This window comes from Astatotilapia calliptera, chromosome 6, assembly GCF_900246225.1.
Source record: "Astatotilapia calliptera chromosome 6, fAstCal1.2, whole genome shotgun sequence".
Classification (NCBI taxonomy): Eukaryota; Metazoa; Chordata; class Actinopteri; order Cichliformes; family Cichlidae; genus Astatotilapia; species Astatotilapia calliptera.
Window position 1 is genome coordinate 29,038,677 of NC_039307.1, and position 26,886 is coordinate 29,065,562.

The 26,886-nt window shown below is 42.2% G+C and overlaps 1 protein-coding gene across 1 annotated transcript in view; it reads right to left on the reverse strand.

Moving 5' to 3' along the window:
• Window positions 1-3,566: 3,566 nt before the first annotated feature.
• gna12a (guanine nucleotide binding protein (G protein) alpha 12a) overlaps window positions 3,567-26,886 on the reverse strand; it is a 29,765-nt gene continuing 6,445 nt past the window's right edge. The window contains exons 2-6 of the mRNA XM_026171542.1: window positions 25,573-25,791; window positions 10,619-10,669; window positions 10,336-10,536; window positions 9,811-10,017; window positions 3,567-6,893 (exon numbers count right to left, since the gene is read on the reverse strand). Coding sequence (XP_026027327.1) covers window positions 6,732-6,893; window positions 9,811-10,017; window positions 10,336-10,536; window positions 10,619-10,669; window positions 25,573-25,791 — 840 coding nt within the window. The 3' untranslated portion in view covers window positions 3,567-6,731. The remainder of the gene's footprint in view (window positions 6,894-9,810; window positions 10,018-10,335; window positions 10,537-10,618; window positions 10,670-25,572; window positions 25,792-26,886) is intronic.

Sequence of the window (26,886 nt, forward strand, 5' to 3'; positions counted from 1 at the left end):
AGAAGACTTGAGGCCACACATCTCGCATGCCCATCCCAGCAGGAGAAGAGGGGAGGCCCCAGATTGGGTGCTCACGGCCAAAGGGTGAGAGTCCCAGCAGACCCGAAGCAACGGGCAGTTGACCGTGGTAGAGGCTGGCTTGCCTGGTACGAGTCAAAAACTGGTGCCCAAGAACCACCCAGCAGCCTCCCGATAAGAGGGAGGTCCAAGCCGCCTCCAGGGCACGGGCCAACAACCACACCAGAACGCACGCGCGCGCACACACACACGCACATATGTGCACAAAACACTCCGACCATTCGCTCATTCACTCACACCCACCCACTAATGACACACAGAGAGACATAAAGACACTTGCACACACATTGACCCCTGGTTTTATGCCAGGTACACCCATTTTTGTCTTCACGTTGAAGAAAAATTAATTTGTTCAAATCTAAGTTATTAAATCCTAACAGGAGCACTTGCAGCATGAAACTGTATACAGCACAGAGTGAGACATGGTGGAAAGCAAGACTTAAAGATGAAGAAGGTAAAGATTTTTTTTTTTTTTTTTTTTACACTTTGTTGAATAAGCAAAGACTCATTTCAGACATTTCCTTTTCTGATGTCAATTGTTTATCCTGGTGAGAAAATGTCATTCCTGTGCAGATGAATGTGCCAGAGAGGTACTTACCATTTGAAAATGTCAGTGGGTATAAAAAAAAAAAAAAAAAGACAACGACAAAAAAAAACTACTAAACTGACTTTGCTTCATTTTTATGTATTATTTTTATTATTTATTCAGAGTTACACAGTAAAAACAGAATCATTGAATCACAGTAAAAATGCTGCATTGCCTATTTTACTCCAGCAGAGGGAGACATGTGCCAAGCCCAGCGCTGATCATGTAAATGACTTTTCTTGGTAAAGGCTAGAAGTAAAGAGGAAGTCGCAGGCTTCTAAATTGCTGTCATACATTAAACAGAATTGTGATTGTAGGGCGATCGTGGCTCAAGAGTTGGGTGTTCGTCTTGTAATCGGCCGGTTGCCGGTTCGAGCCCCGGCTCGGACAGTCTCGGTCGTTGTGTCCTTGGGCAAGACACTTCACCTACCCCCTACTGGTGATGGCCAGAGGGGCCGATGGCGCGATATGGCAGCCTCGCCTCTGTCGCTTGCCTTCACCAGTGGTATTGTAAAGCGCTTTGAGGGGTCCCGAAAAGCGCTATATAAATGCAATCCATTATTATTAAAGTTATTAAGTAACAGATTAAAGCTGTGTACTTGTGTATATGCGGTCACCGTCCAAACATGTAAAACTGTTCTCTTGCGTTCGCTTTGGCCTGATTAACAATCTGCCCTCAAAAACACATCCCGTAGAGCAGATAAGATGTCAGACATCAGTTAATTCCACTGTCAGTGTGAACTTAAACAGAAGTGGTTTAATGATCTGAAAGCCTGGGGTGCAGCTATCTGTCATGACCAAATCATCAGCTAATGAACCACTCGTTCATACTTTATGCTCGTTTATCTCTGATTCAGTCGTTTGGTGTGTGTGTGTGTGTGTGTGTGTGTGTGTGTGTGTGTGTGTGTGTGTGTGGAGAAAAACAGAGGGAGTACCCGGCTCATTATTAAATATCAGAGTTCAGCTGTAGGTCCAATCAAAACAGCCTTAGGGAAACATCAGCTTAACCAAAGTCATGAGACCAAATTCACTGCGCTGCACACATGCAGCTGTATACACACTCGAACCCACAGTCACACACACTCGCACACAGATAACAGATAAATGTGCGTGATGGCTCTCAGGCCTGTGGATATTCGGGTAGGCAACAATTACGTTATGTTACAGAAAATTGCTGTAACAACAAACAGAAGTCCTCTTTTGATTTCTGTGAGGTGGTTTGTGGCTAAAAATGGTGTTTCTACATTATTCTTTATTTACTTTGGTTGCTAGAGGCAAAATAATAAAAATGGCTACAATCATCTTTTATCCATTGCATTAAAAAGCTTTGCATTATTTCCTGCCATTTTGTGTTTATTTTGGTTTGTTTTTGGCAGAGAAGTGAGTCGTTATTAGCAAGCTGCACATAAAGACTGGATGGCTGCAGTGCACCCATATAAATACCCATCTTAATTAGTGCTAACTATCATATAGATAATATGCAAGTATATAGAATATTCACTGTCCAAAACTGAATTAGGCACCTTACTAATACCTCTCTAATGCTTAACAGTGTGACATTATTATAATGTGCTACCCCAATTTTATATTTTCACTTTGAAATAAACTCCTCCTTTGGTTGAATTGAATTCAACTATAAGAATATCCTGCACAGGCCTGCTGGTGTTGACTATGGTGTAGAATTTAGCATTGATACTCTCTCTCACACTCACGCACGCACACACACACATGCTACACATCAAACACAAACGTTGAAATGCAGTGCGAGGACGAAATGTCCTGTGCCTCTCAGCTTCTATAAACGAATGCTTCCTTATGTTTCAGAGACCACTGGGACATATTTTTCTGCTCCCTGCTTTTTCCTCTCATCTCCTTTGTACGACACCGCAGGAGGCTGGTTGGGTTTTCTGTGATCTGTGTGTGTGTGTGTGTGTGTGTGTGTGTGTGTGTGTGTGTGTGTGTGTGAGTTTGTGCTGTGGGGTGAAGAGGGGCAGGCGATCGAAACAGCCTGAGCGATGTCGTTCTGAGTCTCTCCATTTTGGGATCAGGACAGGAAGTGGGCTCAACAGAGGAAACATGACCTCCTCCCGCTTCTCCTCTCTCCCTCCCTCTATCCTCTTACTTTTCCCTGTATTCCCTCTTCCTCCCTTTGTCCCCCCCCCCCCCCCTTAGTCTGCGCCTACCCATTCACAAGGTCACTCCAGTGTTCTTTTGGAGCCGGGAGCTCTCGTATGGCTGTCACATTCATTTCTGCGGCGTGCCTGAGCGGACCTTAAATTACACTCTGCTTACTTCCTGTGTAAATAAATCTATGTTAACCAGTGATTTCTAAAACAACACTAAAACTCTGGTCTAGTTGTTTCTGGGCTCCCTCCCTCTCTCCTGAGACTTGGAGTCTGTTATGCAGCAGAGCTCCTCTGATTAAAAGCCAAAGCAAAGGTCAGACTCTGCTGGGTAACAGAGATATTGCCCGACTTCAGCTTTACTCTCATGCCCAGTGGTCTGATAGCTCTGGCTGATGAGTTTCATGTTACATTATGTGGGGTGAGGGCCTACGGTTAGCCTAGGTTGTAGATCAGTGTGACATTGCTTATCAGGAGCTTCAACTCTCTGGCTTCGCAAGAGAGCTTCTCGTGTTCATAAATACTGATTAAACGGCCCCAGGACATTAGAAAAACATATTTGAATTTATTTCCCCCCGCGTTTCTCCTTCGGAGCTCAAAAACATTTCTTAAAAATCCTCACATCTATCTGCCCCCCCACTCCTCCTCCCTCAACTCCTCTCCACTAATCTTTCTACCACTCTTCACTTTCCAGCTCAGAGGGTCTCGACCTCTTGCTTTACCGCATACACACTCAAGCACACAAAAGACGGCCACACTGAGAAAATAAAGAAACAGCGTGTCAGCAAACGGCAGTGTATTTCACCACAGAGCACAGAGCCAAGGCACTGGAAAACAAAAAAACAAAGGCAGAAGACCTCCCTCTTTTCATCCCCCCCCCACCAACCCTCCCGACCTTCATCCTGTTCGCCTTTCAGCGTCTGCATCTGTTTGTTTGTTTCATTGCCTTTTTCTTCCCCAGGCGTTTTCCTTTCTGCTCATTTTCTCTCGGACACATCCAGTGCAATGACGACAATTACAAAATTAAACAAAACAACAACAAAAAAAAAAAGTTAAGCGTGAGAGGAAAACAAGGTAGGTTAGCTAACAACACCAACAGAGCAGTTATAGTTACAGTGATACCGTTAGACAGAGTGCCGCTTGTATTTTACGATGTGCACACAGTATCAGTCACATACTTACAGTAATTAATGTACAGGATTTATCCACACAAACACAGTTTTAATACAGTATCAGAACGAGGCGAGAGTGGGAACGTTCCCGGTTTGACTCCTTTGCCTTCGAGGCAATGCAGACTTATTACTCGGGGTGGGAAGAGCAGCCCGGCTGTGTCCGACTGCTGCATACCGAAATGCAAATCAGGGGTTTTCACTTAACCTCACTTGATTGGAGGGAAAAAAGTAGTTTTTAAAAATGTACAAAGTATGAGGGATGCTCCTGTGAGCAGTTAACCACCATCAGAAATCAGTGCATAACGTTTGTTAAAACTGCAGATAAGCTACGTAACAGGACAGATTGTGACTGGTTGCATTCATAGTTAACCTGCTGGTTACTTGACTTATAATTTCACCTTTATACCTGCATTACATGTCTGACACTGGAAAAACTTGCACTGAACGAAATATTTCTGCAGTTATCAGATTAACCCAATGCAGAAAAAAAATCCAGTCATTACATTCAAATCAATCAAATCAAGACATCTTGATGGACTGGGTAATATAAACTCTCTTGTGGCTTTTTCGGTTTTCGCTGTGCACCTCCTGCTGAACAAATATCTGACATTTCAGCTGCTAAATAGTCCACTATGTTCACAGGCTGGCTGCTATTTTTGTCCGGCTGCAGTTTAGCGTTCGGAAAGAAGTGTAGTGTGGTTGGTTTTTAGGACTTTTTTGGGATGGAAACAAGGCCATGAGTGGTGAGAGTGAACCAAACAAGTAACGTTGGAGACTCTAAAACCAAAACAATGAGCTCAAGGACACTATGAAACTTCATATAAAGCTGGAGGGAACTTTAGAGGAGCACGGCGATACACATATTTGTATATATATGCATAGAAATTGTCTGAAGGTCAACAGGCACCAAAAATGCTCTGGTTTCCATTTGCAGTCAAGAACGTCTGACAGATGAACAAGAGGAACACATTTGCCGATGTGCAATTTGGAAAAAAACATCTGCCATCACCTGATTTTTAAAAAAAACCCCAAAAAAACTGCATTCATAAACAATCGGCAATCAATGGAACAGGAAGTCTTAGATCAGACTTACGCTGGACACACCCGAGGGTTTTCAGATGATGACCAATGATCTGTGAATTTGTTACCTTGAGCCGTTCTTTCCCTTTCATATATGCAGCATTGACCAAAGCTTTTTGAAAATATTGGAACATCTTTAGTGAAATTGTTTTGATTGCAAAATTTAAGTATGTTGTATTTTTAAAAATTAAAATCCGAGTTTTTTTCTTCTTGTTTTCAATGCAGCGGACATTTAAATAAATGATCTCTAGCCGTCGCTTATCACTGAACTTGTATTTCTGACAGTAATCAAATATTTGGATTTGAAGGCAGCACTTCTTTCTGGCAGCTTCCTGTTTTCCTTACACGGCCAACTATTTTGGTCAGGATACTTTCTAGGAACTCATTAGGAAATCACAGACTAGCCAGTCACCAGAACGTGTTTAAACTCACTTCCCTGTGATGATTTTTTTTATAAAAAAAGTCTGGCTTGTGTAAGTCACTTGTCATTGTCTCAGTGTTTTTGCTAGGAAGGCTTCCCACCCCGACTGCTACAAGTCCAAAATGGCTACAAGAAACACGGGGATAAGGTCATCTTGCAGTTCAATCTCTTCATTTTCTGCTGTTCCCGGCACGTTTACAGGACAAAGGGAACAGGAACAAGCAGTGTAACCAGAAGCCAAAGCTTTTTTGTAGATTTTTTAAAATACTTTTTACTATATTTCTTTTTATACTGCCTCAGGTCAAGTCTAGGCTATTGTGGTGCATCTACTGGGATGCTATGGAAATCACAGAAGGGAGAGAAAAGCTCGGGAAAGGTGTATGGATTCATACGAAACCAGGAGCTGCGTGCACTTTTCAGAGCTTAGATGAGACTCTAATTTGACCGTCTACTTCTGAGGAGAAGAACAATGTGTCTATTGTGCCGAGAAGGAGTGGGATTAGAAGAATAAGACTTGTTATCTGCAGCTGTTGATCTCTCGAACAATGGCAGGAACAAGAGAATTAACACAAGACGAGGAAAGAAAAGACGGGGCAGGAGAGGACGAGCGGTGTAGCGCAGCTCAGTCTCACTCCTCTGCTGAAGTTCATTGACAGGAACACTTGTGCAACCTTTTCACATAACACAGCATATGACCAGTATGGACCCCAAACCCCCTTCCCTCTGTCAGGTGTACTTTAAGACAGTATTTTTCAGCTCCAAACCTCATGTTTTTCCTCCTCGTTTTCTTTCTTTGCGCTTATTTCCCCTCCCGCGGCGTCTTCACACAGCTCGAGCTACATTTCAACAGGCAGCAGTCTGACTGGGTTTAGTGACATGTTGTCATGAGTCTTATATACAGAAGAGAAAAACAACGTTCAGTGCTCATGTCATGTAGTTGGTGCTTTCCTCTACATTTTTTACACATCTTGGAACCTGTGCAAGGAGAAGCCCACTGTCTTTTTTCTTTTCTTTTTCTTTTTTTTTTACAGCATTCACACATTTATACAGGTTAAACATAGAGATTCCACAGGGGCCAAAACGTCCAGAGTTGCTTCAGGGCTCCACAGGTTCAGAGGTCACTAAGATCCACTCTGCGTGGGTCAAGTGATGGTTCCACAGGTCAGTGCTGCTTCAGATCAAAGGAGACCTTCTCAGAAGTCCTCCAGGCCTGGATTCACGGCTGGTTTCACAGTTAACAGTCAGAGAGGCCATCGTCTATGACGTGAAGGTCACTGCAGCATTATATCTTTGAGGTTTTCCTGCAGGATGGTGTCCTTCACGGCGTGGAAGACAAAGCGGATGTTTTCTGTGTCTACTGCAGTGGTGAAGTGATGGAAAAGCGGTTTCCCTCGGTTTCTCCTCTTACGACTAAACAACTGCACCAGGAACGCCTGGAAGAAGCAGAGGAGGAAGAGTCTTTATGTGCGTGTGTTCACATGTACTATACTGACGTAAATACAAGATCAGACCGACTTTTATGACATAGCAGGAGGATTGGACTTTTTGGCGGTAAGATATTTTTGTTGTGGAACTATTGTCACATACGTAGTGTTAGAGGGATGGATGTTCATGTTACACATGGCCTAAGCTTCAGATAATGAGGTCAATGTACAGTGGAGAAAAAACACTATTTGATCCCCTGCTTAATTTATACATTTATTCACTTACAAAGATGTGAAGAGTCTCTAATTTTTATGGTAGTTTAATTTTAATAGAGAGATATTGCCCCAACAACAAAAAACACACACCCATTACATAAAAGTTATAAATTGATTTGCATGTCTCCCACAGATTGACTATGTTCCACTGTGGGACACAGATTACAATCAATAAATCAATCAGTCAGTTACAGATACTCCTGATATCAGCTTGTCCACTAGACACCGGTCCAGAGAATCAATTTCTCCCATTCCAACCTCTCCACCACCATGAGCCAACTGCTGAAGGACATCAGGGACAAAATTGCAGACATGCACAACTGTTGTAGTGATTGTAAAAGATCAGTCACCCTCGCGATCGGGAGCTCCATGCAAGATCTGGCCTGACAGGGTGAGGTTGAGCATGAGAAAGGTGGTGGATTGGGATAAATTGCTGTGGTCAAACTGAGCTCTTTGGCATCAACTTGACCCGCTGTGTTTGGAGGAGGAGAAATGTTGAGTATGACCCAAAGAACACCACCCTCACAGTCAAGCACGGAGGTGGAAACATTATGCTTTTGTTTTCTGGGGCCACGTACTGCAACAGCCGGAACACTGAAGATGAGTCACGGATGGGCCATCCAGCATGACAATACCCCAAAACATACTGCCAGTGCAACAAAGGAGTGGCTAAAGAAGAAGCACAATCAGATCACGAGTGGCCTCGCCAGCCTCCAGACGCCAAACAGACGAAAATCTGTGGCTGGAGCTAAAGCTTCGAGTTGCCAAGTGGCAGCCAAGAAACCTAATTTATAGACACTTCTGGGAGTTTCTGTAAAGTTGAGTGAGAATCCCTTGAAACCTGTTGACCAGCTACAAGAAACATCTTACCATCTTGCAAAAAAGGGTTTCTCCATCAAGTACTAAGTGATGTTTTGCTGGCAGCTCAAATGCTTATTCCACTCAATGACATGCAAATCAATTTCAAACTTTTATGTAATGTGTTTTTTTCTGGATTTCTGGTTGATGCACTGTCTCTGTCTATTAATATGAAACTTTCATAAAGACGAGACACTGTTCATTTCTCTGTGAGTGAGCAAACTTATAAATTCAGCAGAAGATCAAGTGATTATTTCTCCCACTGTATGTGCAAGCACTGCTCTAAACACTGTTTAAATATTTCTACTCTTGATGCTGTAACGACAGCAGATATCCTTAATATGGTCAACTAAGGCTCTGGCTGCAAGCACGGAAGCCCCACCCACCTGCCGTTTAAACCTTCTGTTTGCACAGGAGAACCAATCTGAAGAAAGGAGCTAAGAAAGCTTGCTTCAAACAGTGGATGAACTGAGGGGCCTGATCAGAACAGTGCAAGATAAATAAATCATGCAAAATTAATCCAGTAGAGTCCAAGAATAAAAATCTAGAGCTACAGGGAGCATAATAAGTCTTTTCCAGAAGGTTTCTCAGTAACCAGATAGCATGGAGTTGGAAGCCCTGAAAACAGCTCTCAGTGCTAAGCAAATGTGTTTCAGTGACTCCTTTTCATCCTTCATGAAAGGAAAGGCGCTAATGCTGCTGCTCAGTTTGAAGCGATGCTCTATCTGACGGTTAAAAACAAAACAGTGATCAACACGGCTTACAGGCTGTGAGAAAAATACTGGTGTATTTCCTCTTTTATAACTAGTTAAAATGCTCACATGTTTTAAACCCTTAAAAATATGCTGAAAACTACTAATCTTATGCTTCTGCGCTAAAATCTGCTCGTCACAAAGCCGGCGTCTACAGGAGAAAGGAGCGAGGAGAAAGAGCGAGTCAGCTAAAAATTGTAAAGGTCAGCGGTTCAATACCTGACTGCATTAATGTGCATTTTGAACCCCGAGTATGGATATTAGGTTTAAAGGCATACATGGGATGGATGAGATTTGTAGTAAGAAACCAGTACCAGTACTTAAAAACATTTAGAAAGCTGCACTGTAACACACAGGTTGCAGAGAAACCCAGGTAGTATTAGTAATGCGCTCGTTTTGAGTGTTGCTCTATAATCCAGCTTTTAGGATTATCATTAATTATCTTGACTTCAGTCACGGATGCTAAAAGCCTTATTAAAGAAGCAACCTGGATTATCTCTGCAGAAACGAGAGAAAATATGAGTTGGCAGAAAAACAAGCCTTTAATTAGCAGTATTAATGTTAACTGTAGTTCTTTTTTAAAATAAAGCCTTGGTAATAAACTGATGTCTTTATAAATGCTCCTTTACATCTTTCATTGTTGCCCATAACAACCTACGTGTGTGATGACAGAAATTTCGGTCCTTATTAGCTTACATGGTAAACAGATAGAGCCTTTCTACTCTACTGAGCACTCAAAGCTCTTTATACAACTTGCCTCAGTTACCCATTCTCTCCCATTTATGCAAACCCTTCCTTATGTAAGTTCTTTTTATCTAACATTTACACAACTGGGATTACTATCTTGTCCGAGGATATTTGGCATGCAGACTTCCGATTAGCAGATGACCTGCTACAGCGACCCATGTATGGGCAGCTTCTTCTGGAATGCATGAAAGTTACCACTGTTGCAAAGCTGCGTTGAGAAAGATAATGGAGCACTTTAGGAAGACGCTCAAAATCTGCAACTGCATTCAGAGTTTTGTGAAACCTCGGGTTACCTGTACGTCCTCTAGCCTGCGAGGGTCTCCTCTGAACTCAGGAAAGTTCTTGCGAATGTCGGCCGTGCGAATCTTTTCCACCAGCAAGTCCGTCTTGTTGAGGAAGAGGATGATGGACACGTTCAGGAAGAGCTTGTTGTTGACGATGGTCTCGAAGATGTTCATACTCTCGACCAGACGGTTTGTCCTGCGGTCCTCCATCAAGACCTGGAATCACATTGGCTCAACATTATTCTTTGTCTAGTTTTATTTTTTTCAGGTCTTATCTGCATGCCAATTAAGGGTTCAGTCGTCATCATATGACCGCTGACTTGAACTCGAGCCACGACTGTGGGAACAATGAAGTTTCCTCAGCGCACCACAAAGAGAGCTTTGTGTTTACCGCAAATGTTGTGTGTCTCTCTGATGTTTCTTGTGCATTTCGCAATCCCAATAGTCAAGAGACTCGTCTGCCAAACGCTCCGACTGCATCAGCATTTCATAATTAGGCTGATAACGTGTTTTTTTTTTTGTGTGTGCACGTACCTGGTCGTACTCCGACGATGAGGCCATGAAGAGTATCGAGGTTATCCCGTCGAAGCACTGAAACCACTTCTGCCTCTGGGACCGCTGCCCTCCAACATCCACCATCTTAAAGGGAATCTTTTTGATGACAAAGTCGTGCTCGACAATCCCTTTAGTCGCCTTCCTTGCAAACAAAATGTCTTGCTTGCTGGGAATGTAGCTCTGAAAAAGGATATGAGAACATTGTCTTGCAAAGTAAAAAGTACAGAGTGTGCTTCAGATTAAACCAGTCACTATGACTCACCAGTTGTCCAATACGATCCAAGTTATCCAAGAAGTATTTGACCGACTCACTCTGCAGACGAGAAGGAAAGAATCCATTACAGCCGCGACACAGACCTGAGTCATCTTATACGCATTAAGCAAACTTAAAAGACTCAAAATAATCAAATTATGGCTCTTGATCACATTATCGGAACGATTTCATTTCTTGTATTTCTTCCTTCTTTAATTCTCATTTCCATGGAAGCTGTCGTATTGTGGTTATTAATTTAACAAGACATCAATCGTTGCAACAAAGGACAGAAACCATGTGAACGACCACAATCATATTAGTCCCATCACATCTGTGCAGCTCGCAGCTTGATCACATCTAGTTATCGTGTCACACAGAACCTGCCACGAGTCCACAGCTCTTCAAAGCTCAAGATGACATTCAAGCTGCACTGATCCACATTTTCCAATCAACAAAGGATCAAACAGTGACTTTTGATATGAAAAATCGCGGTTACAAACCCGCAGAGAATATAAACCCGAGGTGCGGCTCACCACAGGTTTTGGCTTCTTTCGGCTCATTGTGCTGGTGTGACAGCCCCGTGTTGTGATCTAAAGATCAGCCGTTAGAGAGAAAAACTGTTTTCTATAGAGGCCCACAATCACACCCCCACAGTTTTAACGCTGTTCTGACATCGCGTTTATCGAGTTTGTGGCAGAAACGACTCGGATTTGCCCTGATGATCATTTTAGAGTAAACATTAGCATGCCAGATACATTTAACTAGACATATGTGAACGTGGGAAACAATAAGGTTGTAGTTATATTCCCATCATGACTTATCTGTGCATGCTTCACATCGTGACCCCTATGCAAATATGCGTTTTAAATATCTCTTTGTTTTCGACTTCGTCTCTGTAAAGCACTCTGAACGACCTTGTTTCTGAACACAGCTGTTTGATTTGACTGCACCAATTTTCCAGCTGGAGCAGAGAGCTATTTTCACATTTAATAAACTTACAGTGAATAATCTGCCTAACGGCAAACAGCAGCCAGACAAAGTTAAACACAGAGATATTTCACTTTGCGTTTCAGGACACAATAAAAATAATCTGCTCCCTACCAGCTCTTAAAATTCAACAACATCCTGATAGATAGTTACACTTTGTTACTATATATTCATTAAAAAAGTGTGTGTGAAAAGCCAAGTACATCCTTACTCCTTATAATGGTAATTAGCAACCAGGTGCACTTGATTAACTGATCATCAGCAAGTGTAAACACAGCAATTAGGTGTTTGTTAGCACAACGCCAAGGAGGAAAGCCTTTACCGATGATCTTAAAGAAGTTAATTGTTTCAATGTGGGAAGGACTATAAAGCCATTTTAAAGTAACTTTAATCCCATCACTCTGCAGGGAGAAAGATTATTGACAAATGGAAAACAGTCAAGACAGATGCCAATCTTTGCAGGGGTGGAAGGTCCAAAAAACTGAAAAGCCACATCTCAGGCTCTGGAGGCCTCAGTTAGCATGTTAAATGTTAAATTTCATGACAGTACAATCAGAAAAACACTGAACAGGCATGGCTTGTTTGGAATGGCTGCAAGGAGAAAGACACTCTGAAAAGATCATGGCAGCGACAAGTCAAAGTCCAGCCCTGTCTGAGGCTGTATTTACATCATTTTAAGACTTGTGCTGGCTATGGTACACAGATGGTGTCCTTTCTTTTTACCATGACTGTATACAGACCAGAAATACTCACACAAATGAGAGATTATAACAGACAACACACTGCACAAAAGGTAGGCTGTGGCGTCACAAGGCGACCCTGTGATGAATAAATCTGGTCGCACGTGGGCACGTATCAAAACACAAACTGACTTCCACACACAGCCGATTTACACGGAGAAGGGAAATGAAACCGAGGATAAGAAAATGTGATGAACGTGACTTAATTCACAGGAATAAGGAAACACAATAAGATGACTCATGCGTCACGCTGTACAGTTTCACCATGTTCCAGTCTATAGAAAGAACATGATTCGAATCATTTCATATCCTCTGCAAACATCCACCAAATCAGTCATCAGGGAAGTACCTAAAAATGACCACAGTGTCTGCGCTGAACACACAAAACTTAATTTGGTGGAATATCCCAGTGTGCTATCAACTCTTTCACTTTAGATCACACAAGATTATCCAAGATCTTCGCCGACTCTTTCTGAATGCATATAGCACAGCTGAAGTTTTTGGATGTAGCTTTCCTGATACTTCAGACAGCGGTTGGTTCCTTTCATGTTTGCTAGCTTCGAAACTCAATTAGACAACTGTTGAAACTTGAGATGTGTAGTCCATTACTATGAGCACCATGTGTGCTTTTTTGTCACTGCTCCACCATCCACTGTTGTATAGTAATGTGGTTTAAGCGCACACCGATCTTCACTGCAATGGATCGCACAGCTCACTCAGGTTTTAAGAGGCTGCTAATTGATTTTCATGCTGCTTGGAAATGAATGGAGACCAGCGGGTGCCTGCAGCAGAGGAAAAAGGTTTATTTGGTTTCTCTACAGCACGGGAGCTTGATCTTCAGAGTGTCGTGCTATTCTCATGTGCTGTAAATGGGCTGAAAGCAAGCAGGAATAATAGGTATATGCATTTCAAACTGGAATCAGGCTGATTCCCAACAAAAGTTTAAAAATGAACCTTTCTCTTCCTCCCTCAGGAAACAGCTGTGCGTGTGAAAACAGGAGAGGAGAGGGGGAGGGAGGGATTAGCGAGTCAGACAGAACTCAAAGTTTCAAAGTCAGTTTAGCACTTGCATCACACGCACACACTACAATATAACATTATTCCTCTGTAATGCCGTGCTGACAGCAGCTTTTTCCAGATGTTTCGGTTTCTTTCAAACTGATCAACGAGCAACAGTTACAAAAAAACTCCAAAAAACAACTCTTACTCTTCATGTTGGCCCTGACATGCCCCATAACAACCAGGAAACGTGACCTCTGAGTGGGTGAGATGTGAACCGGTGACCCCGCTGCTGACCTACGGTGTCATTGGCAATAGGAAACACAAAGCCGGGGGGCTCTGATTGGTTCAGCCGGACACGAACGGCAGGGGAGGCTGGTTGGAGGGAAAAGCAGGGAGAGGGGAATTCCCAGAGATGAAGGGATACGCAGACACACCAGACAGACACAGACACGCACGTGAGTGTGCGCCCGCAATGACACGCACGCACACGCGCTCAAGCACAGATCGTTTCCACGGCCGCTTCAACTGCCATCAGCACAAATGAAACAGTCCGATCATTCATGCGGTCGAAGCTTCAGACTGAATTTATTTTATTAGATCAAGGATGGATTTTAGTGCCTGGTAATGCAGAGCTGTAAATGAATAAAATATAGCTCTGGGCGTGCATGTGGGCGTGAGCACGTATGTGTGCGAGCGTGCATGTATGTGAGCCCGCGTGTGAGTGTGCATTTGTGTGTGTGTTGAGTAAGGCAGGAGGAATGTCTCCATTCATGGTGTGAATGGGCAGATTAGAGGCTTTATTCCAGCAAAGACCTGAATAAGCTCCTGTTCTGTGTGTGTGTGTGTGTGTGTGTGTGTGTGTGTGTGTGTGTGTGTGTGTGTGTGTGTGTGTGTGGGCACAGGTATATGTGTCACTGAGTGTGGGACTAAGTGCAGTGCTACTGTGGGTCAGTCCTTTCAATTCAAATAATAATAAATACTATTTTTTATTAACTAATGAATAATTTTAAAATTTAAAATGTCCACTGACCTTTCCAGAGTGTCATTTTATGACACCACATAGATACATTTTTTTTTATTTATTAACAAAGAATGAATCAACACTATTACACTTCATGCCCAAAAGCTTTGAATGACACACCATGAATCCAGTTCTTGAGGCAGGCAGACTGGCACAGTCATCGATGTGCTTGGTGAGTCAGGCGGAGAAGTTGTTGTGTGTCTCATGCAGCGATGATACGGGATTTTTAAGACCGATATTTAGTCCTGTAAAAATCAGATATCTTGATACGTTGGCCAATATTTTTTCCTTTTAGAGACACAAAACAAAAAGACATCGCCTTCATTTATATGTCCATTTGTTCACACTCTCCCGACTCTGCTTAGTCTCTATATTACTATTTTGTCTATTATTGCAGGGTCTTCACCGTACTTAAGGCGACTCGTGTTATGATTTGATGCTAAATAAACACAACTGAATTGAATAGATCAGCTGGTTGTTTGTTGCAAACTGCCCTCTAGTGGACAATCTATGCAACATCACCACTGGTATCACGATTGTAGGGTGTTTCTCTCCTGTCCTCGTTACTTTTTAATTGTCATTTTTCCAAAATTTAAATGTCAATACAGATTAATCAACAAGTAGCTAATACTGGCTAGTCGGGCTTTAATCTCCAGAGCGTTGAAACGAATCAATAAATTAATAAAACTGAGTGCCAAAAACTGCAGTTCCTTAAGTGGCCACTTGAGGCTGGCTCCAAAAATGAGCTGTTCCCCAGAGACCAACGACACATCTGAAACAAGCAATTTTACAGGGAAGAATTTTCATGTACGTGACCTGTTAAACTGAATTACACCTTAAAGTTTTGTTATCTGTGTTATGTATGCCTGCACAATCTGAGGATGTTTGCTGCTGTTAGCTAAAACTGTGCCTGCTGTCGACAGCAGCTTCAAAACTGGAGTTGACCATCTTTTCTTTTCAGTCTATGCTTATTTCAGACAAAGAACTGTTCACAAATTGTTATCTATTAAATTTACAGTATTGGACACAGCAAACTGCTACATTTAAAAAGTGTAAATTTTGCTTGTCAACCTGTGCATGATAAACACGCAGGCTGGGTGTGACAGAAGTCAAATGCAGCATCATCAATTTTAAAAGGGCGAGAAGTAGGAATTCCTACTTTTCTAATACTGAGGGGGAAGCAGTTTCAGTTTGGATTTAAATTAAATCCAGAAAACTTTACAAAACCTCATCAATGTGGCAAATCAATGAATCTAAACCAAGTGTTTCAGCTGTAATGCTCAATGTGATCTATATTTCTGAGCTGAGTTCAAGAAATCTCTAGAAAAAAAAGCGTTATTTCAGTTCACTTTTCTCCAGATTTGTCTGGAATAGAAACTGTTGCCGATACTCTTCAACACAGCTGTGCTCAGCTTCAGCTCAGGTTTCCTGTTCAGGGAGGGATTATGTTTGAAATCTATCAGTCTAAAACATGCACTCACTAGCTGGTGCAGATCCACCACTATCTTATTTGCAATCCCTGCTCTGGGGATATTTTATGTTTCTTCCTATCAAGGCAGGGATATGCATTATAGATAAAATGGGGTACCACAAACACACTATACACAATGTTAAACCTCAGCAAGGCCCAAGTCATCGATGAAATGTGTGCGTGTGCAGCGTCGCACGCATTTGTGCGTTTATAGCCTCTTTACACCTTTGTGAGACTTCAAAGTCCTCTGAACGGTGCAAAGTCTAAACCTACGCTGACGACAGCAGCCACCACTTACTGTCACTCCTCGATCTACAGCCTTGTTTTCCTCGAGCAGGGGAGGTTCGATGTTTATGTCCTGTATCAAACTGCGTGTTATCTGGGTGTGGTGGGAAAACAGAAAAGCCTACAAGTAAACAAACTCCTTGCCTGTGCTTGCTTTGGGTTTGTTTTTCCCCTCACTATCTCCCCTTTTCCTTCGCTCCATTTTCACTGTGGGAGACTCCCCATCTCAACGCTCATCTCTTTCCACTCCCTTTCTCTCTTCCTCTCATCGGACTCTCCTCCCTCTCCCCCGTCTGCTCGCGGCCCAGCTCGGGCCCAGTTGTGCCTGGGAAAAGCTGATTGCGGTGTCCCCGGAAAACCTCTCCAAGAGCGGCAAGAAAGTGGAGGCGGAGAGTATCTAACTCAGCACATTTACTCCACAGCAGACATTTTGGTTTCTTGCTGTCGAGAATAAGGCTGCTGTTGCTCCATGTTTTGTCCGAAAAGTGAACAGAAAAAGAAAACCAGCACTTTTTTAGGTAGCGTTTAACTTCCTTTATCCTCGATTGGGCCCCAAGCACATGCACATAAATCATTTAAAAAAGAGATGACAAATATAAAGTTAAGTTTGACATCCCTGACTTAAACTATTTTACATCATGGGCCACTTTGATGTTAGGTTAGGGCCAGTGAAAATCCCCTTTCTTCCAGTGTCTAACCACACATTTAATCCCTGAGAAAACATGTGCAGTTTGGCAGGTTTATTCAGGCCCCTGCGCCTTATATTTCACACTCTTGGTCTAAGTAATTTCAAAAACAACTGGGCACTGTAGTACACGTTAGATGTGTTGGGAACTTACTGCTTGAATTTGGTGCATTGGTAATAACTGCATGCAGCAGGACAGTGAATCAGGGATTGCCCAATATTAAATAGAAATACAGTGTTCATGGGCTCACTGGTTAAAATGTTTTAGCTCTACTAGCAGCATGAATGAGATCTGCAGTGTTGCTCAATTCCAATAGTCCAAACTAGATGATTTCAGACAGTGAATTGCTGGAGAGATGAAAGGAATCAAAAAATAGAGTTTAAGTTGTAGATCGGCACGGTAGCTCTGATATGCAGTTCATATTCATTCGTGCTTTAATACCAGTAGCAATTGACAGCAAATAGTGTCGTATTATGGGTCACTGCTGAATCATCCACTGACATTGAACATCTAGAAAGCCACAAATGCCTATTATTTTTATTTATTATTACTTTTTTTACCACAGCACTTCACTTTGCAAGGCTGGATGTACTTCATCACGCCACACACGCCACAGACTGCCATGTATAATACATGTAATGCACGATTTTTACACTCCATTTATACTTTGCAGTAAGAAAATGCTGTGATTTTAGTCGCGAGTTTGCAGAAGCTTGTTATCAGAAGCGTCGGCTCTTTGAAGAAGCTCTGGAATGAGCTGACGGCTATTTTTGGTATCAGCTTGTAGCTCCTCACTAAACTCACAGCATTTCCTGTTTACCTGTGACCTCTGGAGTATGATGAGGGCCCTGTGAAGTGAAGCAATCTGATTTCATCAGGAAAGAAAAACATATTTTTTTCCCCCCTTTAAATTTACAACTTTAACCCCTTAACGCCTCGAGTATCATATTTCATACATTCAGTTTTTGTGAATTTTTGACACTTCTGCATCATCAGTGTGATTTCTTTTCCACCCAAAAAACTAAATTAATGAATTTTTAAGTCATACATTGTAAAAAAAAAAAGCCAGATGTAGCAAATATGATACAAATCAAAACTCATATATGCAAATTAAAGGGTTTTTCACTACAAGCGTCGTTCACCCAGTCTCACACACATTCAGCCTCTGTTTCTATACCAAAACATTCACGCACACAGTCATCCTCCGATTGGGTGAAACTCTGGGTATTGAGCCACTAGACAACCCGCTGTACCTCCCGAGCCACAATAATGATGTCAGTGGGACAGAATTTAAACATGGAGGCTAAACTACTGTTTTACATCATAACCTACACAAGCGTTCCCTTTACACCTGCGGTACACATCTGCTAGAATTGCTTCAAACTCAGTCTGGACCCATGCAGAAGAAAAGGAGTGTTGTGCAGCGCGTTCGCTACACAGCCAGCAGGTGTTTAATGCATTGCTGTTTTTGGTTTCTTTACGGAATTTGCTGACAATCAGAAAAACACTGACTTTCACCAGCTTTACTCCACTTTAAAGCAAATCAAGAGCTGAACCGAAGCACTCAGTCCACTTAGCCCACACAGACTGTACATCATTCACAACACTGGAACAGCAGCGATTTAAATAGCTGTCTTGAGGTGACGAGCAGATTGCGCGTGTTTCAGAGTCAGTGTAGATTGATACTTTTGAACAAGTCTGCTGATAGAGTGGCACCAGGCCACGAGCATCAAAAACGCCTCTAAATGCGAGTCCTATGCGTGCTGGCCTTTAGAGAGAACAATGCCTGCAGGCCTGTGTGCGGCTGTAACACACTAACTTTATCACGCAGCAACTCCAGATAAGACAAAGCGGTCTGACCCAGAGCTGTACATCTCAAGCACGCGCACACAGTTTGTTGAGTGTGAGACAGCGGAGACAGAGACGTAAGCACCTTCTATGTGACTCCAGCTTGTTTTGTCACCGATAAAAGCGTAACAAGGTTAAAGGTCGTCCTCACAGCCCCGAGCAGACAGTAAAGCTGCTGCGTCACTTTCAATAAAGTCCAAATAAAACTAGCTGTTACAGCCAATGCACGGAGCACAGACAGCGAGCCCAGCTGGTGATGCCGATGCCGTGAGACATTCCCTCTGTTGACAATATGGTTAGCGATCATTCATGACATTCTGCTCAACCATTGAGTGTCATTGACAAGCTGTCCGGCCCTTCACAGCATATCTGTAGACGTTTATTGGACAAATGGTTTCTCTAGCCGGTCTGTTTCTCACAAAATGTTCTTTAAAATATAGCAAGTGGCTGTTGAAAGGAGTCTATTTGTTTTTGTTCCTGCGAGACGGGAGAATAAAAGATGACCTTGGAAAAAAAAGCAAAGGCTGCTCGGGCTAAAGACAGCAGAAAAAATATCTGCCAGACGTGACTCATCTTAGGAAGTTTCATATGAGTTTTGAGCGTTTCACTTATTTTTAAAAGCTTATCTGGTTCACTGTTTTGTAAAATGACATAACGAAATGTTATGATGCCTTCTGATGATGATTTTGTGGATGTAAAACCTTAGGAAGAGAGACAAAGATGATGATAAAAATGTCCTCCATCACTTTCACTGTAATAACTTGCATATCTTCTGTGCACTCGTGGTGAGTGGTCGTTGCCTATAAAGAAAACATTTCTTGTGCAACCCACTGGTGTTGATCTGTGTGTGTTTAATGTTCTGCACGTTGTTAAAAGGGAGAAGAACTGCTCTGCTGTCTGTGAGGAGTTTCACGTTTGTGTTTGCTGGATGTAATTCAGGAGAAGAGACTCCACAGAGTGCACTTCAGTGGCTCCATTTACAGTCAAGAGGAAAATAATTACATCTTTGCAACGTCTCCAAAACAAAAAAAAATGAAAGCGAGCGAGCGAGAGAGATAAGGAAGTTATGCGAAAAGACAATAAATACTTTGGCTTCACTCGGTGCAGTACTAAACAGTTAACTGCAGCTTCTTTTTCAGCTGGCAGGTATAAACATTTCTAATGTGATCCGGTTGCTCTCTCGGATGTTTTGAGCACATCAGCGACTATTAGATCAGAGAAAACAGGCTGAGGTAAATCAGTTACCATGCAAATATCTCCTGCTCTCCACATCAATATGACTACAGAAGTGGAATGCAAGGCTACAGTGCAAAGTTTTTTTCTTCTTCTTTGCAATATTACTCAGTCAGACCGCTAAGAGCAGAGGAAACGGAAACAGGACAAGAGCATGATTAGTAATGAGTAGCAGTTCTTTTGTGTTTGCTGTAAATGTTGTTTGCCATCATATTGAAACTTAAAAATGCAATTCTAAATTTAAATGCGGACACGCATGAAATCATCAGGTCAGCCAGTGACTATACCCAAATCAGAGAGTGAACTGAGAGGTGCTTTTTTTGCTGAATGGGAGATTTAACATTTAGTAAGGATTTTATTTAGAAATGTAGTTGTTTACGGATCCTGGGATTTGGTCAGGAAATCAAACACGAGGAGCTACCTGTGGTTGCAACCCCTCCCAAGAAGGGGCAGATATACCAGATATATCAGGCTAACTACTCAGTGCAGCAGAAAGGCTCAGGAATGCTTCAAAGAACATGAAAAAGAGCCCCGGGAGTTGACCTTGACAACCAGCTTGACAATTTCGGAGATTCGATTCAGTTCAATTCAATTTTATTTATATAGTGCGACATCACAACAGCAATCGCATCAAGGTGCTTCATATTGAAAGGTAAAGACAATCAAATGAGCCCGTGAGCAAGCACATGGCGACAGTGGGGAGAAAAAACTCTTTCTTAACAGGAAGAAACCACAAGAAGGACGAGGCGCAGGGAGGCGCGGCCATGTGCCACGAAATGGTTGGGGGTGAGGGGGACAATGGAGAGCCAGAAATGAATAATAACTAATGGTTAAATGCAGAGTGCAGATAAAAAGGTGAGTGATAAAAACTATGTGTTTTCTCAGAAAGGAAAGTTTTAGGCCTGATCTTAGTAGTAGAGAGGCTGTCCAAACTGTGAGCTGGTGACAGCTGAAGGCTATGCCTCCCATTCTACTTTTAAATATCCACGAACTACAAATCACACATGAGACGATAATGATCCCCGTCCCAATTATCCCAATGCAAGTGAGCATCTACACAATGCAACAGGAAAAATGTGATCCAGGAAGGCCCCGGCAGCCAAAGGATCCACTGCTCACATCCCGCTGCTCAGGACCACAGAGGACGTGTCCAAGCTCCAGCAGGTCAGCTGCGTCAACAGTGTACGGAAATCAACACTATTAGACCCGTGGCTTTGCGGTGGCTGATCGCTGTTTATAGTTTATGGAAAAGTTAAAGCCTGTTAATTAAATGCATTCTCACCCAAGAGAGCTGAAGATGATGAACTGGGCTAAAAAGCAAAAAGGGAAACTAATATATCTGAGCTGGACAATGTACTGCATTATTACGGCTTTATCGTTTTTGTGTTTTATTGCATTGTTATGCAGTATATACACACACTACAAGTTTACAACAAGCTTTAGTAAAACAACAGCCCCTCTTTCTCTCTCGCGCTCTCTCTTAGCATCTCCCTTACTCTTACAAAATCATTATAAACAATGTGACAATTTCAGCCTCAGAAGCCAGCGGCACCTTCAAGAAGAAAGGCACACCATTACAACAACCTTTTAAACACGTCTCCCACCGATTCTGGGGGTTACCGCGGCTTTAACCCGAATAATCATCTACCAGGAAATTCGTGCTCGAGTTTTGCAGTTAAAAGCAATGATTTGTTTTGCTCTCGATATAGCAAAATAACATGTACATCCTTCAGTTTGAGAACTGAGATCTGGACACAATGCATTCGAATGCCGTCTTGGACTCTGGAGGATTATTTAGAAGCCAAGTTATCATAATTTCATTGTTCAGCTCACCAACCCCTTTTTGTCACACCGCCAAGTACAATGCAAGAATAAACGTTCCCCGTATTGCGTTACATTTAAAACATGCGTCGGACACATTACTGTTACATTCTTCCAATATGAGAGCGGGTTTCATCAGTTCACATACAACCAGTTACATCAAAGTAGCTCTTAAATTAGCGGTAGCTGTTTGTGTCAGAGCTGTTCCAGTTATTATTTTGAAATATCCTTTTCTTAATCTGACCCTCATGCATCAAGCTGCGATATTGAGGTTTCATGGAAGCCAGATGAAAGCCAAGAGAACACTAATGAAATCAAACCATTAGTGTTGCAATTCCTGGTAATATTTTGTTAAGCTCAGGAACTGAAGAGACCAAACTCCAGAGCTGTAGATATTCAAAGAAATGTTCACTTTGGATGTTAGATATCAAAGATACGTCCTCAAAAGTCATTTAAGCTGCTTCTTTAACAGAAAGGTCAGACGTTATTTTACTTGACATTTTCTTTGGCCAAAGCTTAAAGCCAGTTTATCTGGTTTAAACAACAAAAAACCCCAGACTACACTGTGTCAGAGATTTCAGTATATTCATATATTTCTTTACATAATACCACATAAATCATGTTAAGTATTATAAGGTGGGAAGTGTACAGAAGAAACTAGAAAATAACACTAATGAAGAACTGGACATTGTAGAGTGCCGTGGGAAAGTATCAGCCCACTTCCAGATTTCTTATTTTTTTTCATATTAGTAACACTTCAATGTTTCAGATCATCAAACACATGTTCATTTTAGCCAAAGATAACCCGAGGAAATACAAAATGCTGTTTTTAAAACATGATTTCACTTACTAAGGGAAAAATCTATCCCAACCTATGTGAAAAAGTGATTGCCCCCTAAACTTAATAACTGGTTGCGCCACGCTTGGCAGCAAGAATTGCAAACAAGTGTTTATAATAACTGGAAATGACTTTCAAATCACTGTGGAGGAATTTTAATTTTGTTTGCATAATTGTTTCAATTCAGCAACATTCGAGGGTTTTCGAGCATGAACGGCCTGTTTAAGGTCACGCCTCAACATCTCAGTTTGATATAAATCCAGACTTTGACGAGGCCACTCCAAAACCATGTTGTTTTTTCTGAGCCATTCAGAGGTGGACTTGCTGGAGACGTTTTAGATCATTGTCCTGCTGCATAACCCAAGGTCTCTTGAACTGATGTTCGGATATTCTTCTTCGGGATTTTCTGGTAAAAAGCAGAATTCATGTTTCCATCACTTACAGCAAGTCGTCCTGAAGCAGCAAAGCAGCCCCAGACCGTCACACTACCACCACCATGTTTGACTGTAGCTATGATGATGTTTTTATGACCTGCTGTGTTAGTTTTACAGCACATGTAACAGGACACAAAAGGTTCAGCTTTTGTCTCGTCAGTCCACAGAGTGTTTTCCCAATGGAATCGTGAACTCTGACCTTAACTGACTCATATGAAGCACGCAGTTCTTTAGACATCGTTATTGGCTCTTGTGTGACCTGATGGATGAGTCATCTATGCACTCTCACTTCAGTAGGCTAGTGACTCCTGGGAAGGTTCACCACTGCTCCAAATTTTCTCGCTGTAGTCACTGGAGTCCCAAAGCCTCAGACTTTGTAACCCTTTGTGATGGACAGATGTCAGTGACTTTACTTCACTTTGTCCGGCAGATTCTATTTAAGTGATTTTTAAAAATTCAACGGGTCTGGCAGTTATCAGACCTGGATGTCAATAATGAAACTCAACTTTCAAAAACTGTTTTTCACACAGGGCCAAGTAGGTTTGGGTCGCTACTTTCCTTTCATAATATGAAATCATCATTTAAAAATCCTGCCAGTGCTACCTGTAACAGGGCAGCCCTTAGCGGCTGGAAACAGTGAGATGGACCAAGGCAAGTGTAGTGGAACAAAAAGTACTTATTTGCTATACAGCTCTCCTTACAACAATTCACTCGTCGAGCTTCTTCACAGCACAATCAACCCTCTAATGACAACCGGCAGCCTTAAATATGTTCAGCTGTCACAGACTAAACCATTCTTCCACTCTCAGGTAAATTCTTAAATCCCAACCTTCCACCACAGTATACAATATATCAATTAGAATAAATAAATACATATCACGTTTTCATATTAATAAATATTTCACACTTTAATTTTACACCAAACCCAATATTCTAAAAAAACCCAAAAACCCAAGCACGAAAAGATTCACCACACTCGCTTTACCAATGGTCGTTCCCGGAAAGGTGGGTAATCATATCTTACAGACACTTTTTTGCACCACTTTTATCCCTAGATTTCCCACACACACATTTGCATTAGTTTTCCTTACTGGTAAACCTTAATCTCAATCTCAATCACCATTCTTCTCTCCTGACAGACAACCACCACATTCCTTGATGAGGAGCAGCAGTGCTGGATCTGAAACAAGGCTACCAAATGATTTTAAAATTCCCAATAAATAGTCAATAAATAATTAAACTTATTGTGTGCAAATGTTTTACTGTGCAAATCCATGCTTAAAGTGCAATGCTAAAAAAAAAGGGCTTGATAAGGTGATTTTAATAAAGTTGAAGGTGTGCTCTAAAGTGCTATACAGATAATATAATATAAATAAATGTAGTAAGGAGTCCTCTTCCTTATACTACCCCTTATCCAGTAGACACACCTATGGTATCAATTTCAAAATCCTACGTTGTCTTGTTTTCAAGCTATCACACGCACAAGATTTTCAGAAAGCTTACTCTAACCTTGAGGTCAGAAGAAAAGATTTTTAGTAGATGCACCTATAACATCAATTTGAAGCTCCTACGTCGCCTTGTTGAAGAGTTATCGCTCCTAACTTAGGTGCCGACGCTGCCCGCCTGCATTTTGTATTTGCTCGGGTCATCTTTGTCTAATATTAAAATTTGCTTGATGATCTGAAACATATAAGTGTGACAACAATTAACGAATCTGGAAGGGGACAAATACTTTTTACAGCACTGTAACTATCACTGACAGAAACACGAGCATCTTCAGTGCACACTCATAGGCCTCTGATATGTGTAAAGGTTGGAAGCTTCTGCCTTAGACTGCTGAACGAGTAAAACATTTTGAACCTTTGCTCTTCTTTTTCTATTGACTGGGTTTACAAAAGACAACAAACACTTTTTGAGTGAAATGCCCTTTTAAACAGTTACAAAGAGTTTGCGTCTATATACATTGTTTTTCTTTAAGTCTACAAAATCCCAAAGAGGGGTATCTGCACCACACGGGAGATTTCTGCAGCAGCAAAAAGGATCAGGGAAATATTTTGCAATGGTTCAGCTAATCTAAAAAACATCCACATATGTGTGTAAAGCAGGGGAAAAGAGTACAAGTAGGATAACAGTTTGTTTCACTGGTGATTTGCTTTGGTTTAACTATAACAAACACAATAGCAGCTACATCGGTGCATGCCCTGGCATCATATGTTGCAACTGAAAGCACATGAAAAAGCACTCGAGCAGAAAAGTCATACTAAATTGCTCAGATGATAATAAAGCTGAATATTCCAAACAACGCTTTGATTTAAGTGCTCATTTTCTGCAGCACTGGCACACGAGCACCTTGCCCTCCCTTCTTGCTTTGCACCCTCTCACCACCTCAGAGTACTGCAGCTTGTTGCCATGAAAAGCACAGACTGACTTTACTGCATCTTGCAGAGTTTCTATAGCAATAATCACTTTCATATAATTACAAGGGTTAAACATCATCCAGTTAAAATTACCACTTTTGGATGTCTCAGGTGGTTAGTGATGAAAGTTCGTAGGGGCGTGGGAGGATATTAAAAGGACTGAGTATAATGTCTACTCACCAGCTGGAACTCGGAGCGTCTCGTGTAGGCCTCCTGTATGCCGGCGTCCGCCCAGAGCGCGCTCAGCGCCATTACGTACAGCTGGAACTCACTGGGCTCGACCCCCGAAGCGCCTACGCGGCCCTCCCACGACATCACCAGCATGCCCTGCTTCTCATTTTCACAGCTCTGCCAGCTGATACCCAGCTTGTCGCGGGCATCCACCAGCACACGCATGCCCTGCAGACACACACAAGAAGAGCAGCCGCCTGTCTTAATGTCGCAGATATTTTTCTTACCACACAGATGGGAGGAAAAAAATGAGTCTAGCATTCCTCGTAAACATGGAGTAACTTTAACGCTGAAACTCATGCATTTACAGTGGGGCAAAAAAGTATTTAGTCAGCCACCGATTGTGCAAGTTCCCCCACCTAAAATGATGACAGAGGTCAGTAATTTGCACCAGAGGTACACTTCAACTGTGAGAGACAGAATGTGAAAAAAAAAATCCATGAATCCACATGGTAGGATTTGTAAAGAATTTATTCGTAAATCAGGGTGGAAAATAAGTATTTGGTCAATAACAAAAATACAACTCAATACTTTGTAACATAACCTTTGTTGGCAATAACAGAGGTCAAACGTTTACTATAGGTCTTTACCAGGTTTGCACACACAGTAGCTGGTATTTTGGCCCATTCCTCCATGCAGATCTTCTCGAGAGCAGTGATGTTTTGGGGCTGTCGCCGAGCAACACGGACTTTCAACTCCCGCCACAGATTTTCTATGGGGTTGAGGTCTGGAGACTGGCTAGGCCACTCCAGGACTTTCAAATGCTTCTTACACTCCTTTGTTGCCCGGGCGGTGTGTTTTGGATCATTGTCATGTTGGAAGACCCAGCCTCGTTTCATCTTCAAAGTTCTCACTGATGGAAGGAGGTTTTGGCTCAAACTCTCACGATACATGGCCCCATTCATTCTGTCCTTAACACGGATCAGTCGTCCTGTCCCCTTGGCAGAAAAACAGCCCCATAGCATGATGTTTCCACCCCCATGCTTCACAGTAGGTATGGTGTTCTTGGGATGCAACTCAGTATTCTTCGTCCTCCAAACACGACGAGTTGAGTTTATACCAAAAAGTTCTACTTTGGTTTCATCTGACCACATGACATTCTCCCAATCCTCTGCTGTATCATCCATGTGCTCTCTGGCAAACTTCAGACGGGCCTGGACATGCACTGGCTTCAGCAGCAGAACACGTCTGGCACTGCGGGATTTGATTCCCTGCCGTTGTAGTGTGTTACTGATGGTGACCTTTGTTACTTTGGTCCCAGCT